Source organism: Exophiala spinifera (genome assembly GCF_000836115.1).
Source record: "Exophiala spinifera strain CBS 89968 unplaced genomic scaffold supercont1.2, whole genome shotgun sequence".
In the NCBI taxonomy this organism is placed as follows: Eukaryota; Fungi; Ascomycota; class Eurotiomycetes; order Chaetothyriales; family Herpotrichiellaceae; genus Exophiala; species Exophiala spinifera.
Window position 1 is genome coordinate 2,018,267 of NW_015622514.1, and position 18,952 is coordinate 2,037,218.

The 18,952-nt window shown below is 52.2% G+C and overlaps 8 protein-coding genes across 8 annotated transcripts; 2 read left to right on the plus strand and 6 right to left on the minus strand.

Moving 5' to 3' along the window:
* Positions 1–343: 343 nt before the first annotated feature.
* On the minus strand, positions 344–1,081 carry PV08_03034 (uncharacterized protein; the record flags this gene model as incomplete). Its single annotated transcript, XM_016377391.1, has 1 exon — positions 344–1,081. One exon carries the CDS (start codon positions 1,079–1,081, stop codon positions 344–346), a length of 738 nt encoding a protein of 245 aa, XP_016238961.1.
* Positions 1,082–1,992: 911 nt separating this feature from the next.
* On the plus strand, positions 1,993–4,023 carry PV08_03035 (uncharacterized protein; the record flags this gene model as incomplete). Its single annotated transcript, XM_016377392.1, has 1 exon — positions 1,993–4,023. One exon carries the CDS (start codon positions 1,993–1,995, stop codon positions 4,021–4,023), a length of 2,031 nt encoding a protein of 676 aa, XP_016238962.1.
* A 714-nt stretch (positions 4,024–4,737) lies between these two features.
* Positions 4,738–5,547, plus strand: PV08_03036 (uncharacterized protein; the record flags this gene model as incomplete). The annotated part of the gene is made up of 1 exon (XM_016377393.1): positions 4,738–5,547. One exon carries the CDS (start codon positions 4,738–4,740, stop codon positions 5,545–5,547), a length of 810 nt encoding a protein of 269 aa, XP_016238963.1.
* A 552-nt stretch (positions 5,548–6,099) lies between these two features.
* PV08_03037 (uncharacterized protein) lies at positions 6,100–7,413 on the minus strand (the record flags this gene model as incomplete). The annotated part of the gene is made up of 1 exon (XM_016377394.1): positions 6,100–7,413. One exon carries the CDS (start codon positions 7,411–7,413, stop codon positions 6,100–6,102), a length of 1,314 nt encoding a protein of 437 aa, XP_016238964.1.
* Positions 7,414–8,151: 738 nt separating this feature from the next.
* PV08_03038 (uncharacterized protein) lies at positions 8,152–9,262 on the minus strand (the record flags this gene model as incomplete). Its single annotated transcript, XM_016377395.1, has 4 exons — positions 8,152–8,289; positions 8,347–8,840; positions 8,902–9,014; positions 9,096–9,262. The coding sequence occupies 4 exons, from the start codon at positions 9,260–9,262 to the stop codon at positions 8,152–8,154; spliced, it is 912 nt and encodes a 303-aa protein (XP_016238965.1).
* Positions 9,263–10,144: 882 nt separating this feature from the next.
* On the minus strand, positions 10,145–11,575 carry PV08_03039 (uncharacterized protein; the record flags this gene model as incomplete). The annotated part of the gene is made up of 1 exon (XM_016377396.1): positions 10,145–11,575. One exon carries the CDS (start codon positions 11,573–11,575, stop codon positions 10,145–10,147), a length of 1,431 nt encoding a protein of 476 aa, XP_016238966.1.
* A 1,733-nt stretch (positions 11,576–13,308) lies between these two features.
* On the minus strand, positions 13,309–14,586 carry PV08_03040 (uncharacterized protein; the record flags this gene model as incomplete). Its single annotated transcript, XM_016377397.1, has 1 exon — positions 13,309–14,586. The coding sequence occupies one exon, from the start codon at positions 14,584–14,586 to the stop codon at positions 13,309–13,311; it is 1,278 nt and encodes a 425-aa protein (XP_016238967.1).
* A 732-nt stretch (positions 14,587–15,318) lies between these two features.
* On the minus strand, positions 15,319–17,301 carry PV08_03041 (uncharacterized protein; the record flags this gene model as incomplete). Its single annotated transcript, XM_016377398.1, has 6 exons — positions 15,319–15,649; positions 15,731–15,981; positions 16,039–16,248; positions 16,292–16,537; positions 16,593–17,063; positions 17,119–17,301. 6 exons carry the CDS (start codon positions 17,299–17,301, stop codon positions 15,319–15,321), a joined length of 1,692 nt encoding a protein of 563 aa, XP_016238968.1.
* Between the last annotated feature and the right edge of the window lie 1,651 nt (positions 17,302–18,952).

Sequence of the window (18,952 nt, forward strand, 5' to 3'; positions counted from 1 at the left end):
CGGCTTAAGTAGCGCCTCGTACTCGTACTTGAAGAGCCCCCAAGTTGGGGATCACAGGGAGCAACCGCAGCCCCTGTTCGGCCTATGGCGACACGGACAACTAAGCGAAAGGGCCACGCGCCGCACTTGAAACTGCAGATTTCCGATTCGTCTACCGGAAGAACTAAAAGCCGGAACACCACGTGGTCGTCCTGCCAACTCCCGGTCTGACATCTTTGTACGGAGTACCTCGTACTCCTGACCACGGTTGTCTCCAAGCAAACCACCCAAACCAACCAACCATTCATCCCCAGATCCCACCTCTGTCCTTCGGCGGTCTCCGATTGCATCGCCGCATCGTCTCTCACAGATCAAAGTCAATGTCATCTGCAAATCCGACATCGTCTTCAATGTCAATGATGTCTTCTTCAGGGTCAACCTCCTCCTTCTCCTCTTCTTCTCGTCGGATCTCCTCCTTGACGGCATCCGGCAGATGCATCTTGACGTACCGGTTGATCATGATGTTGACGTTGTCTGGAAGCTGGCTGGACGAGATGCACGATGGCAGATCCCCACTCATGCGTATGGCAGGATAGACCGTCTCGACGAGCCCTTGCAACTCATTGTACCTCGCCTCCGGCAACCTTCCCATGTACTTGTCGTTGAAGTCTTTCATTTCCTCAGTCACCACATGCTGTGGGACGTTGATGTTCATATCCTTGGTAAGGTCACGTCGTTTCGCATGTTCTTGGATGATACCGTTGATGCCGCGGGTCACGTCACTGCTGAGGTCGTCTGGTCCGTACGGCTCCGAGTTGATGTGTTTGTGGTAAAGCGCTGGTTGTCTACTCTTGAACAATAGAAGGATATCATTCTCCACGTCCAGATCACGCTCCACCTGGGTGAAATGCTTGATGGTGTTGAACATTGCCACACGCTCCTCTTCTGACACGGGGCCTTGTTGTTGGATGTTCTTGTTTGGTCCAGCGCCACTCAATGGTCGAGCCATCTTCTGCGCTGTCGTGAGTTGCGTTCTGTGTCTATAACGCCTGCCACGCTTTTGAGGGTTCTGTCGTCCCTTCTTGGACTTGACAGGTGCCATCTTTTCAAGCAGCCAAAGGGGGTGGTTCAACGATGCAACGATGTTGATCAGGCGCGGTCAAAGCAAGGAGAACAGGCCGGCGTGGGAAGGATTACGGAAGAGGCGCGCTGTGGAAGAAGAGTTGTTTGAAGTTCCCTAATCATGATTGTTTCTGCGTGGATATGGGCGTGTCTCATTCATTCAACGCAAAGACTGATCGCCGCGGCGATGGTCGCTTGAACCGTCACAGGCCCAATCCATGAGTGTGGCTTCAAGCCTATCTACACACATATATATTGGTGACAGTCCAACCCAGCTGCATGTCATCAGAAGCACCCTCTCCTGAGTGTCTTTGTGCAGAGACAGAATAGTTCTGCAATGGACAATGGTATGCATCCTGAACAGCCATGTCCTGTCTACGCACTGTTCAGCTCCCGATAGTGCTGTGCGTTAGCCACGTACATCGATGAAGAACGAGGAGTAGTTTCATATGACCAAGGCGGAAAGCAAGGGCACTCCTTTGTGCACCTGCTAGTCTCCAACACTGTGTGTTTTCGTCGGCACAAATGACCTAACAAAGGCTGTTGGGATCTTCGTTCTGGAAAGACAAGGTGCTGGTCAAGAACTAACGGCAGGGGAATACGAAGTACGAATGTAAGATTTGGGCTGCCGCCTTTACTTTTTGCTGAATTGCTGATACATCACCTCTCATTCAGGCTATTCTTCGACTCGTATCTGGTGCCTCGGCAGCATCCATGCAGGAAGTCACTGGGCAAACCCCAATAGGTGCTGTCTCCAAAATTCGCTGCTGCTGTATAACTAGTTTGCTGTTTCTCAAGACTCGGTTGAACTGATGCTCCGGGGCCCGGGTGGAGCTGATGCGGACGAGATACAGTATGTCAGCATGGGATTTGCCGTCGTGCCTTGTCTGAATGGGGAATTTGCCTGAATTGGAATTGGTAGGCCTGGTTCAAGAGTCAAAATCAAAGTACATCAACAGTCCGATTGACATTCAACAACAATCAACCCGACCCATGGCTTCTGTAACGCCAGTCGCTTCCAAAAGGCTACCCTACAATGGCCCGACTTATGTTCATGCTCATCCGCAACTGGGCAACCTGACAGGGCGTTCAATCAGTTCAAGCCATTTTGGAAGATCGTCCACACCCTCTACAACAGTGCAGTTCCGCTCCATCCCGTACGCTACAATTCCAAAGCGGTTCGCTGCCTGCAGGACATTGACCGAAATACCGTCCGACTTCGATGGACGACCACACCGTGACTTCACCCAGTTTGGTGCAGCGAATCCTCAGCTTGCGGGAATGAGGTCTACCTGGTTCGACTCATACGGCGGTCCTTTGCAAGATGACTTTGACATCGACTTTGACGAGTTTACTTGTCTCACGACGACGATTTCGGTGCCCCAACAACACCTGATAGACCTGGTCGAGGGTAACACCCAAGTCCGCCTGCCGGTGATGGTATACATCCATGGCGGTGGAGCGCAAGAGGGTGTAGGGGCGGTGGATGGACTTCATTCAAACGCTCCACTGGCTACATATGCTTCGTCGATATCGATGCCCGTAATCACTGTCAATATTGGCTACAGACTCGGCTGGTTTGGGAGCATGGTCTGTCGCGACGTGCTGGAGGAGTACAGTTCCGACCCGAATCCCAGTCCACATGGGCCTTTCAACCATTGCATCCAAGACCAGCGTGCTGCGTTCTCGTGGATCCACCAATTCATTGGCGGCTTCGGTGGAGATGAATCCAATGTCACGGCGTTCGGCGAGTCAGCAGGAGGTATCTTCCTGGTTTACCACATCGCAGGATCTAACGAGAAGTTGTTCAATCGTGCCATCATCCAGTCAGGAACTGTGTTAGGTCATGCACCCTTCGAGCTGAAGGAATTAGAATATCAGGGTCTGTTGAAGACGTTCAACGTCACTGGGTCAACGCCGCAAGAAAGACTGGAGCAGATCAGGCAAATCCCCGCGGATCAGTTGATAAAGTACCCTGGTGCCCATATCTTTCCTTTCGTCGATGACATCCCCGATTTACACGTACGCCAACCTCTGTTCGCACGTGGACCAGTGACATACACAAGCCAAACGGCATTGATCCAGTCGTGCGAATGGCTGGAAGAGCTTGTCATCGGTGACGATTTCTGGGAAGGGCACCTCATGACGGATTACGTCCGCTCTGCCACCGCTCCGGCGTTTGTAGCGGTGTTGCTGTCGACATTCCCTGAACCGCAGGCCGCGAAACTTCTCGAGGCCTATGACATGCCGAGCACGGTTGATGCGGCCGAGACTGCCGACCAGAACCTGTTCTTGCGCAATCTGACCCTTCTCGTCGGCGACATGATGTTTTCAGGCATGATCCAACGGCTCACGACTACGCTGGCGCGTGACAAGTCGCGGAAGGTGTACCGCTACGCTTTCGGCCTGTCGAACCCGTTCGTGGGATCGAACCACAGTTTCGTGACCGGTCACCACTATGTGGAGATCTTGTTCATTTTCCTCACGCTGTTGGATCGGTATCCCAGGCATCGCGACAACTGGCTGGCGAAGCAAGCATGCGAGACGGCGAAGCGCTGGATCACGTTTGCACATGGCCAGGCACCGTGGGACGAGTATACGCTTGAAGCCGGGCAGGACGAGATGCAAGGGAAGATTGCAATCTGCGATGACTTCAAGGGGTGGCATGTCAAGACGCTCGAGGAAGATGAGGAGGAGGGTAAAACGTACCCGGCAGGACCCAGGAGGTATGCGGCGTGGCAATGTTACAACGAGGCACTAGAGGCATTGCTGGGACCGGACATGAGCGAAGAGGAGTGTCGGAGGAAGATGGACAGTGCCAGCTTGAACGTCCTCATGTATCTGTTGTCGTTGACGAGGAAGGACGAGACGAATATTGAGGGAGGTGAGAGATTGACGAGTGCGCTGGCGGAGGAGCCGTGAGGCCAGACGGCGTGGACCTTGAGAGTCAAGTTCAAAAAGACAAAGACTGGGCAATACTCTCTGACCTTTCACTATGGAACGATCGAGGGGGTGGTGCCACCTCTACCTATCCCTATCTACTAGACTCTTTGTACTCCCTTCACGATGTTCCGGAAACGCTGTTTAGTCAGCGAAATATTAATGCCGACTACGTTGACAGAACGCACTAACTAAATCTTGGAAACTCCAACCAAACATCTCTCGTAAGTCTCTCCCAAACAATCAGATCAATGTTCCATCCGGCGGCTTTTGAATTCCCGTCCATTGCCATTCTACATGACGGTGCTTGTGCAGTTGCACAAACCTTGATTGTGTATCTACTTTGCCTTGGACCTCTATTAACCCAGGTTCCGCGGGTGCGGATTTAATACGTCCGAATGATGCCACTCAGTCTACAATTCAGGGTCCGTGGAGGGGAGATCAAAGCCATGGGTACGTTGACTGTCGATATCTACGTAGGTGACATATACAGAGTATAAAAAACGGTAAGTCTTCCACACCGGCAGTTTGTATTGTCGATCGAGGATATATAGACACCATACTATTCTACCGTGTGTATCTTGGTCGTTCTATTTACCACCACCGCCACGACCAGCAAGCGGCAGCAGCATTCACAAAACCCATACCGACGACTACCCGGTCACAATCCATTTCACAGCAGAGATCGACAACACAATGCCGCCGTCGCTGACAGTCCACCACCTCCGCGTGTCCCAGTCCGAACGCATAGTTTGGCTGTGCGAAGAGCTCCAGATCCCATACACGCTCAAATGCTACGACCGGTCACCTCTTCTGGCGCCACCGGCGCTCGCGTCCCTGACACCCATGCAGAGCGCGCCCGTGATAACCGACACGACGCCGGCCACGGGCGAGGAATTCAACATGACCGAATCGGGCGCGATAGCGGAATACATTCTATCCGTGTACGGTGGTGGTGGTGGTGGCGGTGGTGGTGATGATAGTGGCGGCGCTGGAGCCGGGACCAACAATCTCAGTCTGACTCCCACCCACCGAGACTTCCACTCCTACCTGTTCTGGTTCCACTTCGCGAACGGCACCCTCATGCCCGCACTGGGTCGGAGAATGTTTGTGCGTCTCGCGGACCCGACCCTGACGAGTGATGCGGCGCACGCGTGGGCCGAGGCTGCCCTCGCCAAAGCGCTGACGGCCATGGACGACCGTCTCGCGGCCACGGGCGCCTGGTTGGCCGGGGCCGACTTCACGGCCGCGGACGTCATGAACGTGTTCTGCGTCACGACCATGCGCGCCTACTCGCCCGTCGATCTGGCGAGGTACCCGGACATCCTCGCCTGGTTGGGCCGCGTGGGCCGCAGGGAGGCGTACCGCGTCGCCATGGACAAGGGGGACCCAGGCGTGGACTGGAAACGAGGAATGAGCGCGGAGGGGCACGAGGTGCATGGAGCGTGGAAGGAGGTGCTGAGGCGAGCCGGTGCTGTGGAGGTGAGAAAGGAGCAGAACCTGTAAAAGGCGAATTTTTTTGCAAAATGCATACGTGAGGTATGCACACGGGGTGGCGGTCATCAACACCAGGTACGTACGTACATACACGTATGTCTAACCTTACCTGAGCCTGGCGTTTGCCCATGACTTGCACGTGTCACGCGTGTATCATCTCAACACCACATATCATGCATGTATCACGTACAGTATCATCTGTCCTCATCTTCACACGTGTAGATAGGTAGTTACTTCTCTACTCTCAGGCTGTGCCTACGTAGGACAAAAGGTATCCATCACTTAGTTTGGAAGAGTCCGCCAGTGACATGCGTTGAGTGCTTTGAGAGTGGCATCTCCCACTCACTCTTCCGTACTATGTCATCTCAAACCCGTCTGAATTCAAGCCACCCGGGGTCGCCCCATAGAGGAGGACTTTACATGCATTGGGGAGTAAAGTAGCTAGCAAGATCGATACCACGGAGCAAAGACCACTCAAGTCTCCACCACGACGCGCACCAGGATAGTGATGCCGGTCAACGGAAGCCTTCGTGACCTCCTTGCGCGGCCAGAGCAAAAGTTTCAAGTCTCTGGTCCTAATACAGTATCGAGCAAATACTTGGCAGCAAGATCCCGTCCTGGACTTTCCATCATTCGATACACTCTGTTCCCGGACTTGTTTCCCAACCAGTTGCCCCTATCGTGTGGTACTTCACCGTCACTGTCCCTTCGCTTCCGGGGCCGTTTGTCCCCGACCGTCATGCCTCTCGTCCACTGCGCAGCCGTCTCGACCCTGATATCCTCGGGACTGCGCGCGCTGGGTCGCCATCTCGCATCGTCCTGCGTGAGCACGTACCAGATGCACAAGGGGTCGTGCAGGGCCAATGCGGCGCCGTCGCCCTCGTGACCCGTGTGCAGTCGCTCCATCTTGTCGAGCATCGGCGTCATGAAGGCTATCATCCACTGCGCCAGCGGGCTCCCTTGCTCCGCGAGCGCGACCGCGCGGGCGTTGAAGTCCCGTCGACTGAGGGCGTGGAACTCGGTAATGTCCAGGCTCATGAGGATCAGTCGGAGTTGTTTAGACAGCTGCGCAGGGTAAGGTGGTAGGTGCTGCGACGGCTCGCCCTCGATGGGAATCGGCATGGTCGAGCTCGGTTTGGGAGACGTGAGTGCGTACACGCGCGCCGCTGCGAACGGGTCCGCGTACACGTTGAACTCGGCCACGGGCGTGACGTTGCCGATGCCGTCGACCGTGCCGCCCATGGTCACGACCTCCTTGCATCGCAAAAAAGTCTCGGGGTCCTCGGCGGCGGCGAGCGCGAAGTTGGTCAGTGGCCCTACGCTGATGAGCGTGATGGTGTTGGGTTCGTTCTCACGCAAGAGTCGGAGGATCTCCTTGTGGGATGGCAACAGACTCGGCGTGAACGATTTGGCCGGCTCGTTCACGTTGACTTCGGCTTTGGACTTTGCTTGCTTGGTTAAATCGTCGTCGGGCGGGGGCTGCTCGAACAAGTTCTTCCAGTCCTCTTCAGGCGAGAAGTGAGGATGGCTGTCGTGTATGCCGGCCAGCCCGTCGATGCCGTGGAAGTAGTCTGCAGACTCGGTCGTTTCTTGAAGTGGTGCATCGGCCCCGATGGCGACAAGAGGCTTATACTTGGTGATGCCTTCGAACCCGAGGGGTCTGCCTTGCTCCTTTCTCCATCTCAATTCCTTTTCGAGCACGTGGAAGATGGCGACGACGTTGCGAAGACAACTTCTCACGTCAACGTTGCCATGCGTCACTGACACAAGGAGTACTTCTAGGTCTTCGGCCTTTGTGGCAAATGCAAGTAGCATGGCAAGAACATCGTCACACCCAGGGTCGGTGTCGATGATTACGCGGTTTCTTGGGGCCATGACTGGTCAGATCGCTGATTTGATCGATCGAGTCGTCTTGGGAGCCGCAGGGATGTCCTCGAGTAGTCCACGAGCGACGATGGGATACTTCTTTACCACCGGTGTATGCAAGGTGTAGCCGAGACTGTGATGGACAAGTCACTGCAGATGAAATTCTCTAGACAAGTCGACCCAATTCTCACTCTGAGGGTTGCAAATCATTTGTGGAGCGGTGTTGTCGTACTGATTGTCAATTGATACGAGTACCCAAGCCACTGCGTGTCACAAAGACGACTTTACGGCGGAAAAATACTATCTCCGGTAACCGAGCCTCCGTCCACTGCTTCTTCCTACACGAAGCAAATACAAGAGAATCACGGGAAGCAAAGAACAAACACCGTTGGTCACTCCAGTTCCGAACGTAAACATTTCATCTTCCAGTTGGAGGACCTTTTGGATCTATCGCCCTGGTCTTATCTGTTTTGTCATTCTGTTCGTACACCAAAAACTGCAAGGGCACTGTGCAAAAGTATTTTTCTCAGAAAAGGGATAACTCGGCTTTCCCAGAACGCTCAATATGCTGCTAATATGCCACATATACTTTTTCTTTCCGAGAGTGTGCTCGCCCTTAGTTGAAGAACAAATGCGCTTTCTGCTTTCTTCATGTTCTGCATAGCCTCGTACGCATCATCATCATACGCTTGGGCAAGTGGATTGTTCCGCGCTCACTTGGAGGCGCGAGGCGTGACGGTGTGGCTCTCAGTAAACCTTCTTCTTTTCGTCCACACTCAATTGACCTGGTCCCATATTCACCAACAGAAGCAGTCCACCCATGATGGACAGAATCTGGAAGAAGTCGTACTTGGCAAAGTCCTTGTGAGGGTGGCTGTGGTGCAGCTGCAACGAAAGTTAGCAAATTCGTTTCATAGGTCAAGCAGGGAGATCTGTCCATACCGTCCAGAAGTTGTTGACGAGCACATTGAAGACACTAAGCAGAACAACCAAGATGATTGCACTAAGCTTGGCCTTGAAGCCGACGACCACCATAACGCAGGCCACGAATCCAACCAGGCTGACGAGCACTCTCCAGATGGTCCATGTGCCGGCAAAGACAAATCCAATGAACAAGAATATCAGGAGAACACGTCCGCCGAGCTGAATATACATCTTCTTGTCCTTCTCGTCAATAGATGGGAGGCCGGCAAACACTCGGGTCTTCTTGACAAAGCTGTCTCCCAGCACCATGAGAAGACCACCAATGACGGAAAGATTGCGCAGGAAAAAGTTCGGGTCAAAGATGAGGCCATATCCAAAAGCTTGAACGACAACAACCGACAACAGCCCAGCCACTGCATATTCTCCGTAGCGACGCATGATGACAAGAACTGAGCAAACGGACATGGTGAGGACGTTGAAGATCAGGAAAAGATGCGTGATTCCCCAAGGGACTGTCTCTCGTATTAGCATGCACAATCCTTCTTCCACTCTCTTCTTTTCGGACAGACTCACTGTGTCTGAAGTCTCGGAGGTAGGTGAGCTGATCACCCCACTGCGTAACAATTCTTATAGCGTCTTCGATGAATGTGACCACGATCAGAAACCGTCCGATGGCAGGGAGGTATCTGTAAACGCCCTTCGAGTCAGATCTCGTGTTCTCGCCAGCCAAAGCGGCGTCAAGGCCCTGCTTTGTCTGGTTTACTCACGGTTTCAGAGGCTCTCCCATGGTGTTCAGCCAGTCTTCGATCTTGCTTGTCTGTTCCCGGATCTGGTCCAGAGGACTGGGATCGCTCGTGGCATCGGTACTTCGTTGAGAGCTAAACTGGTTGTTCAGGCCCAGGTTATAGCCTGCGGTTCCTCGTATTTGAGCCATGGTGAAGGGGCTGTCTCCGGGGGTCAAGGCGGAACTTCCGTGGCACAGCAATGAATGAGAGATGGTGCCAAAAGGGCAGAGAGAGAATCGAACTCGATGAAGAAGAAGAGAAGAAAGGGAGAAATTGCGTGGGGCAGAGAAGTGTTTATGCGAATGCTGTCAAAGTGTCGCAGGCGTGAGATTGTATTATTGACCAGTGGCCCGAACAATAAATCTCGATGAGGATCGCGTTTTGTAGTGGGAGCGCGAGGACCTCCAGGGCTAGCGAGTTGCGGGCTTTAGGAGCGCACAGGTCTCGCTCCGCTGCGCTCTCTATTCTTAACACGCTGGCCGTATTGCCCTCTGCCCATTTCCTGCCAATCACACACTGCAGTCCCCTGACATCTGCTGAGCCCCCTACAGCCACTTTCTCTGCTCAGCTCGACATACTGTACCACCATCCGGAGTCACCATCAGCGTTGCAGATTGTGTCTGACTGTGACCACAGTAAGAGCCCATGTGGTAGTCTGCAGACGTTTCTATCTTTACGCATTGCGCCGACTAAATGTGAAGGACGGGAACGGGGCACAACTTGGAGATTAATATTTTTCATTGTTAGTCTGTCCATGTGAATGGGAGTTTAAGCTGGGCCTCTAGGTACAAAACTCCGACCCAGATCCTTTTTGTCTTGCTTTGCAAGCTCGAACCGTTTCAATGCAGTGTATGCTAATCAAACAATGGCTCTTCCATGAGAGCAGATAGAAAAGAAAAAAGAACTCCTTCCACCATGCCATGCTCACCCTCGCTGCGCAAAGACGTGGAATCGTTACTGCTGCCATGTGTATGGCTTAGTCAAAGACCTCAAGCCTCCCACTCGGCTTCTTTCAGTAACGGATCAGCTTTCTAAGCTTCCCAGTCAGCGTCTTTGAAAGATGCTTCTGCAGATTGTCCAAAAGACTGAAATCGATTTGCATTTTCCTTGCGTGACTGAACTCCATTTTCCTTGCTGGCGGTGGTCGTCAAGTTGTGAACAGTGGCTGCCGGTCGCGCGGGTGAGGAGCTTTTTTCAGTTGCTTTTTTCTTTCCTTTCTTGGACGTGACAGATTCCCACTGCTCTTCAGCTGCCAAGTCGGTGGCCCATTTGTCTTGCTCTTCTTCGTTCACTTCATCTGCCCAGCTTGACTGTGTTCCAAGTCGTGGACGTTCCACCTTCTCGCGTCCTGAAGCGCCCAAAGCGGCAGTCTTGCTCTGGCCTACGTCTTGTCGGACTGTATTGACTGTGGCTGTCTCGGGAACAGAGTTTGTGAGATCCGACAGTGGTTCGGAAGTGACTGCGCCATTGACGTGGGTGGCAGGCTCATTTGAGTTGTTAAAAGTATCCAGCAATGGTGCCGCTTCGGCCTGAGGGGCTTTGTAAGATGGCTCTGTTGACAATGACGGCTTCCCTTGCTGCCACGCATTCTGTCTAGCAGTGAATGAATTTGCCTTTGTTTGGTTGGAACTGCCCTCTGCCATGCGTGCAGTTCTCAACTGGTTCTGTTTCTTCGCTTCCTGGAGCCGGTTGGACTCGTCCATGCGAGCCTTCTCCTCGGCTTTCTTGGCTTGGCGTTGTCGTTGCTTCTTTGACAGCACTGGCTCAAATGCCTTAGCAATTGGTTTAGTGACGTTCTTTGCCACAGCGTCCTTGACATTTGTCAATCGTAGGCTCGTAGGCTTCGCAGTTGGTGCCTCCAGCATGTCTGATACATCTCCAAACTCATTCGGTGCATCCATTGATACTGAGGAAGATGATGGCTCAGTCTCCAGCACGGCATCGTCATCTGTCTCATCTCCGTTTTCAACCGTCGATTCTGTGGGAATAGAATGCACACCATTCTGCTTGGTCGTTGACGCCTTTCTCGCAGCTCGACGTTCTTTCTTGCTAGGCCCCTGCGCTTTTGCTGGCTCCAATTTCGTGCCGGCCTGAGCCTTGGCAAGCTGTCGCGCAAACTCCTTGTTGCTCATTCCATTGTCCTCCTCCGTGGCTGGTTCCACCGCTCCGCGTTGCGATGCATGAGTTTCAAGAGGTGTAGATGTAACCTTCCTTCTCTTATTGGCTTTGTCCTCTGGACCACTTGAAGGCGTAGCGGTGCCACTGTCGGTAGGCTCAAGACGCCCGACCTGATGTCGTTTGGTTCTCTGCCGCTTGCTGGCGGGTCTCTGTGAGGTTTCGATAGGCTCAGATCTTGCCGTGGTACGTCGTGTGAGTTTGTTGAACAGTTCTGGGTTGTAGTGTCTTGTGAGTGCTGCAGCGACTGCGATCAGCGCAGCCCAAGAAGCGACCGTGGACCACATCTTAGGTGACGCCAGAACGATGACGTTCTACAGCAAACAGAAGTATATGTTGGTATTTGATAGATCGAGGTCGACCCCTGATCACAGACACACACTTTCAGGTTGACGGTTGTATGGAGCCAACCTGTGCGAAATGGTTCAAGTTCTTTGAGGACCTTCAACAGGTAACTCGACAAATTGTACGAAGCAGTTCGATCATTGAAATGGAGGGGGAGTTAGTGGAACTGCGCGACGACCCACGTAGCTATCCAGGCTGAATCAGGACTGTGAAATTATGTGTTCAACCAGGAATTAGTGTTGAGTGTATGGACTGTGATGCAGCCGCGTAATACAAGGAGAAGTGCGCCAGGCAAGGTACGATATATCTGAGACGGCCAGGTGGGGAACTTCTGAGTGTCTGGTTGAGGTTGAGGGTGAGGGTGAGGTGAGAGACCGAAAGGTGGTCGAAACTCACTTGTCGCGAGGGTTCGTAGGTGAGCGATGACGCTTAAGGGACGGCGGACTGAGGATGTATTGAGAGAGCACAAACGAACAAACGCGACAGTGTTGTTGTTCACCTCAGTTGGGTCTAGGTGAACGAACTCTGAAAGACTGAAGTAAGGTACCGGAGTTGAGAGGAAGTCGACCAGTTGTTGACACAGTGGTTGATTCCGCAGCCTGCAGAGTCTGCTGAGTCTTGGACTCGTTCTTTAACTGGATGTCACCCTCGTCACCCTCTATTTGCTCCAAGGGGATTAGCTCGTCGCGGCCCCTCCTTACGTCGCCTCACTAGATGTTTAGACTGCATTTACGTGTATCTATTGTAGCTAATTTTGAGGCCCTTGTTAAGTTTGAGGCCGCATCTCTCCGCACTCGCCATCTCCAATCATTAACTGGAAACGCCTAGAGAGGCGTCTAGGGACGCGTCAATAGGCAGCCCATGCCCATCTCATCTCACAGGACTCCCCGTGTATCACCCTTAGTAGTGTCATGATCCCTGCCGGCCACGCACTCAGCCATGCCCAAGCAGCATGGAATGTTCTTCTGTCCATGTGGAATGACAGTCAAATAGCAACCCCTCAGCCAAACCTGCAATTGCTGTGCTGAAGGTGTTGACTCGCAATGGACGCTCTCATAACCCACCCACACCCACGCCAAACTCATGGCCACACACACCGGCAGCCGTTCATCAAGGGTTCGCCAATGGCTTGCAGACAACTTCAGGCTGAATCCGGGTGAGGCTCCCGTCAATAGGCTGCCCCCCTGCGCTCCCAGCCAGACAGCGAGAAACCAGGTCGGGCCATGCTTAAGCGAAATGCAGGTGGACTACCCGGCGTTATGGATCCAGAGAGTAAGAGTAAATTCCTACCTCTCCTGTAGGTACACAGGTAAGTACATATATATATCCGGGTCCCAATTCTTCCATTGTAATCTCATCGTATTGTACATTCCCACAGTGAACTAATCGATCCGTACACGGCTCCTTATGCTCCTGAGACGGCCTGAATGCATCCTAACCGAACAATGCGGATTCCATCACCCAGAAACCACTCCATCTACAATGATCCAAACTCCTTGCTGCAAACATAGTAAACTCATTCAATCATTCATCTCATAATGACCAAAAACAATCAAGATTCTTCGAATAGCCTTGCTGGTGGAGTAGGTCATGCCCCAAAGGGTTCAAAAGCATGATGAGAGGTGACACCATAGCTCGAAGCATTACTTTCAGTGTTGACTTGTGACATAAATCCTCACCATATGTTCGGCGGCTTGGGAACAACATAGTGAAATTGCCAACTTTCTCTCCTTTTGAGGCCAAGGAAATCATCCGCACCAGAGGAACGTGAGTGAGCAGGAGCTGGCCTGACGATGGGATCGGACATGTGCTTGATTTGTGTTTTGCTGATGACTTCTGGCCTGTCCTCCTGAAGGCCCTCAAGACTGTAGCCGTCATCCACGTCGCTGGCGATACTTTGCGTACTCGTAGTGGCTTTCTCAACCCCCACGGCGTCCAGCTGTTGGACCGATCGCGTCATCTTCAGAGGCGGCTCTTCGTACTCATCGTCAAAGAATGTGCGCGCTTTCTTCCCGCCCAGTACTGCCATTGGCCATCGCCATTCCGGTTCCTCTGTCGCTTGCTTCCTACCCATCATTACGTCGCCGGATGGTGGACCAAGTAGCATCCAGCGAGCGTCTGCACTGGTGGCGGGTAATTGAGACACTATTGGAGGATGTAAGTCGTTGACTTCCGGGTTTCTGCCTCTCTGATAGTCATAGCCTTCGCTCATTGTGGTTTCGGCTCTTTTTCGTTGCTGAATGACGGGTCCTGCAGCATCCTGGCCTGCACTTCCCTCATTGTGACCAGTCGAGACTGCTCGATTCCACAGTCCTTTCATCTTCGCACCAAACCCGAACAAATCTTCGTCTTCGCGGTTGTACTTCTTCCAATTCCACCCTTCTGGGTGCAGATTTACAATCAAAGAGTCCTTGATGTATCCATATGCATTTGACAAGTGCCGCTCCTTGAACGGCCTACTTGCGGGGTTGGGCGCTTTTTCAATGATACTTTGTGCGTCAGATAATGCAGTAGCTGGAGCACGGGGAGGAGATGGTCCAGAGGATAACGTGGGCTGTGTGAACACTTCCGATGAAGGTATAGGCTCCGATTGTGGCTGTGGATGCTCAGGCTCTGCTTGGGCCTTGTCTGTTTCTTTCGTCTTCTTCACCATGTGCTTCTGATACTTCCGCAGTAGTGTATCACCCTTCCACCCTTTTGGCGGTCCAGGGCCCAGCATCAACTCATACGCCCAGGCTTCGTTCGTCTCAAAAGCTCTGGGCTGGGCCACAGGCCTCGGTTGTGTAGTGACTATGTCTGTATCCGGTGCCTTTGCCGCTCTAGCCTCCTGTCTTCTTTTACGCTTGTGTTGAAACTCCAGACACGGCGTGAGTGAAATGTAGTAGAAGCATGCAGACTGTACCCCTCGCAGGAACCAATGTCCGGGCTCCGCAGGATGCGCTGGAGACGCCATTCTTAGTGGACCATAGAACGAAAGGCAAGGCAATCGTATACGGTGTTCGCGAGCGGAGAGGTGGGCGACGTCTTCGGAGCGTGATCAGAGACCAGTAAAGGAGCAAAACCTCTGCTGTTAAATACCACTGATGAATTGTGAAGATCCATGGTGCTGGTGAGCTTGTTGGGAAGAAGCTGGCGCAGGAGGCCCAGACAACAATGTCCAGCTCTGCAGATGCCGTGTACGAGTCGGTGGGAGTGAACTGTAGAGACACTGGCAGAGTGTTGTTCGTGGATAGGGACGAAGTAGTAGAAATATGGACGAGCTCCACCAGAGAATTCTTTCAGTCTGACTGGAAGATGTCTCAAATGTCAGGGCCGTTTCTCGCCCTCACAGGCGTACGGGCATTTTGTCAGACCGGCAGACTGACCTTATCAAGAATCTACTACGTGGCAGAGGGGTTGCAACGCAGGGCCGATGCAATAGTCGTTTCAGTGACTCGCAATTTGAACGCATCTTCGAGTTATAACATAAGATGCCTTCCAATCAATGGAATTCTCATATGCTTTAAAATCCACCAAGTACACGTCCTCCGTCCTCCGTCAAAGCTGCAACACATGTCACGACTTTCGACCCTAGTAATGTCTCCAGTGGAGTTACTCCATCACGCCCCAGACTCACCGGCCAGTCTAGTCTGACCCTATTCCCTGCTGCGGCATCACAAGGCGGAAGACACAAATACGCGCCCACTCACGATACCGTGAATCCCTCATAGCCGTCTTGCCTAACCTTCTCGAGCGTCTTCTTATACCTAGGGATTCCGCCGGCATAGTTTAGATGCTCGCGCGGCTTGCCTGGTATGTTGGCCCCGTTGTACCATGAATCGACCTTCCCACGGGGTGTGTCATGGATCAGCTCGAAGATGAGAGCTCTCCAGTCTTCTTCGGCCTTCCTCTTCGCATCTATTTTCTTGAAACTCTTGGCTCTCATATCATTAAGAACACTCGTTATCCAATCACCCTGGATCTCAATGCACGATGGGCCGTTCGAGAATGCCGTTGGTGCTTGAGGGCCATATGTGCTGAAGCGAAGTCAGTTCTCATTTCTCCAGACGACTCCGGTGTTTGCGAAGGCCTCCAGGAGGGAAAACAGGGCAACTTACAAGAAGAAATTCGGAAAACTTGCAGTTGATATACCCAAATAAGTCCACGTACCCTTTGCCCATTTCTCGGTCAATACTTCACCATCAACACCCGTGATCTTCATGTCTTTCAAGCCACCTGTAATGGAATCGAAGCCTGTTGCGAGAGCGACAATATCTAGTTTATGGTGGGTACCATCTTCCTGAATTATGCCGTCTGACACAAAGCACTTGATGGGATTGTTACGGACGTCCACAACATCCACGTTCGGCTGTTGAGATGTCAGAAATCTTCTGCGAGCGCCAAATTGAGGTTGGGTAACTCCTACCCTGTTGAAATGATCATAGAAGTCCTGCTCTAAGGATAATCGCTTGCCTCCGAAGAGATGTGGACGCTCCCAAGGGGCTAGCAGTTCTGCTTTTCTTGGATCATGTACACGCTCTCTAACACGATCTCGCCAGAAGTTGTAAGCTTTCTGGTTGGCTTCATCATTACGAGTCATGTCGTAGTAGTTGTTCATCAAGAAGCGAAACCCGCCCTGTCAAATCAGCATCAACTCCTGGTATGATCGAGAAGCGTACCATCTTCCACAGCTGCCAGTAAAATTCGTCCCTCTCCTCGTCGCTGTGGTCGAACGTCAAATTTTCGCGCCATTGATACAAGAATCCATTGTAATAGTTATTGCGCTCTGAAAATCGCGCGGCAAGGTCGTCTCGTAGTTTCGCCTGCTCCTCTTTTGTTAGGGATTTTTGGTTCATCGGACATGCGAGATTCGGCGTGCGCTGCCACATTTCAAGGTGCCCATCTTCCCCAATTTCTTTAGCCCACTGCCGCGTCGGTTCCGTCAGCGCTGGACTACGAGGTGAAGAGTAATAAGCATACCTCCTGGGTGATTTGAACCCCAGTTGCTCCAGTCCCGATAACAGCGACCCGCTTGCCGCTGACATTAACACCCTCCTTGGGCCAGAAACTTGAATGGTGGATGACGCCTTGAAAGTCTTCTATTCCTTTCCAGTCTGGAATGTACCTTTTGGCTGCAAATCCAGTACATGCAGTCCAAAACTTGGCCTTGAAGACCGCACCAGTATGACAGGTGATGGTCCACAAGCAGGTCTTATCATCCCACTCGGCGGAAATGACTTTACTGTTGAAGACACAGTCTTTCTTGATGTGGAGACGGTCTTCCACGTGCTTGAAGTATTCGCGCAGTTCGGCGTGGTCTGGGTAGTGCGAAGACCATGTCCAATCATTGTAGACTTCTGGAATTGAGAGAGCATAGACAGGGTACTGGCTATCGACTCGTGCCCCAGGGTAGCGATTCCAATACCAAATTCCTCCAAGGTCTGAGCCTGCCTATAGTGAACGGTAAGTCCAAGCTGAGGCATGAGCTCGGCCAGAAAGAATTTACCTCAACAATCTTCCCTTTGAACTCGTGTTGTCTCAATCTATGGAGCAAGTAGACCGCAGCGAACCCAGCTCCAACGATAAGCATGTCCAGAACTTCGCCTTCATTCTGAGGGCTCCCTTGAGTTGGATTTTCAGTATTGTCAGTATTTTCAGTGACATCTGCGATATCCCTCTTGATCGGCATTTTTGCTGCTCTGGGCGTAATGAAGACAGGAGGACCAAGCAAGCAATCAAGTCCAAGGTAGGCCGTCACTCGCGATGACCATCCCTAGATACGCTTAAGACATAGATAGGGGATATCCTTGTGATAGTTCAGAGTGGATGCATTGATGAAAGTTTAGATACCTTATCTGAGAGGGTTAATGCGGAGATCGCAACATCTTGAAATGATCCCATTCTGGACTTTTGCGCCTCGGAAGTCGGCTAGTGGTGACAATTGTGGGAGGGATGACACCTTCATATGCGGAGAAGAGGGCTTGTCCATCATCTCTCCGCAGCACACTGTGCTGCAAGATCGATACCCGGTGTGCAAATTCCTTACAAAATTTTGGGTATTCGAGTTGAGACCATACCAATGGTGCGGCACACGGACACTTGCCAGCTCTTCTCTGTGAGTAATTCATACAGTTCCTGGATGAGACTCATCGAGAGCGAAGGTCAATCAGTAGATAGAGATCCCTCTGCACGGACAAAAGGAGGTTCCGCTGCTAATGGCACCTGGAATTGACACCTCTGAGGCCTGGAATGCGGGACGTAGGTGGGCGGTTCCTTGGCAGCAGCAGGGTCGTATGAAGGCAATCCGAACAGACCTTGAGAGGACTGATGGCTTGATAGTATGTTACGATAGCCGATCTCAATGGTGCTCTCGAATGATGTCGGTTAAACAGGGTTGCCGAGAAAGAAACCGGCACTGTATGATGCATGACAATAATGCCTGGTAAGAGGTTTTGTTTTGTTCGATGCGTCGCCTTAGGTGCCGTTACCTCATTCGAGGTTGGATACTGGACACATTGTACTGGGTCAACCCTTGATAACCATCTCGTGCTTCTACACAGACCTCTCAGAAGAGGAGAGTATTGACTGTGGTCGACCGTCTCTCACCTGCCTTGCACGAATTTAAAGGATACAATGGAATCAGCAACAGGTGCCAGTCTTTTCCGACTGCAAGGGGCCACGGATCTGCAATTCTTTGTACCAAACCGTGCCCCTGTCACAGCGCTGAAGAGGTGATTTCCCCAAAGAAAGCTGTCCCTCAACTTGGAACAAGAGCATGCTGCATTCTCCTGATTCGGTTTCGAAGGGCACCAAAAACATCGGTACCTGCGAGTCCTCGCCTCAGTTCTGCCATATTGGACGATCAGACTCGTCACGTCAGTGGCAGAGTATTGACCGTGACAGACCGACTGTTATCAATCACCTGGGACAATACCGGCTGGCCGATGAGCGGTTTGGGACAAGGGAAGGGTCGCTTGATGCTCTGCCAACAACGTGCCTCAAGGTCGATAGGGGCAGCACTTTGTTGAATGAGAATGAAAGTCGGCATGGCACAAACCTCGTATATCTGAGACGGCAATTGACCATAGTCAAGGAACGTGTCGAGACTGCAAACTTCAGCGTCGTGTTGGCTGAGGATTGCTTCAGCCGCTCAGAGCCCAATGTAAGTGAAGTCCCTGGTAGCGGAGTACAGCGTTTCGAGAACCAGACGAAATCAGCGGAAGCCTGAAACAGTGATCATAAATCACTCGTGTTGAATTAGAATGTGGGGGAATTCAACATCACTAAAGTTGAAGATAATTGGTCAATGTGTCGCTGTCTGATCTGCCGTACATTTCTGT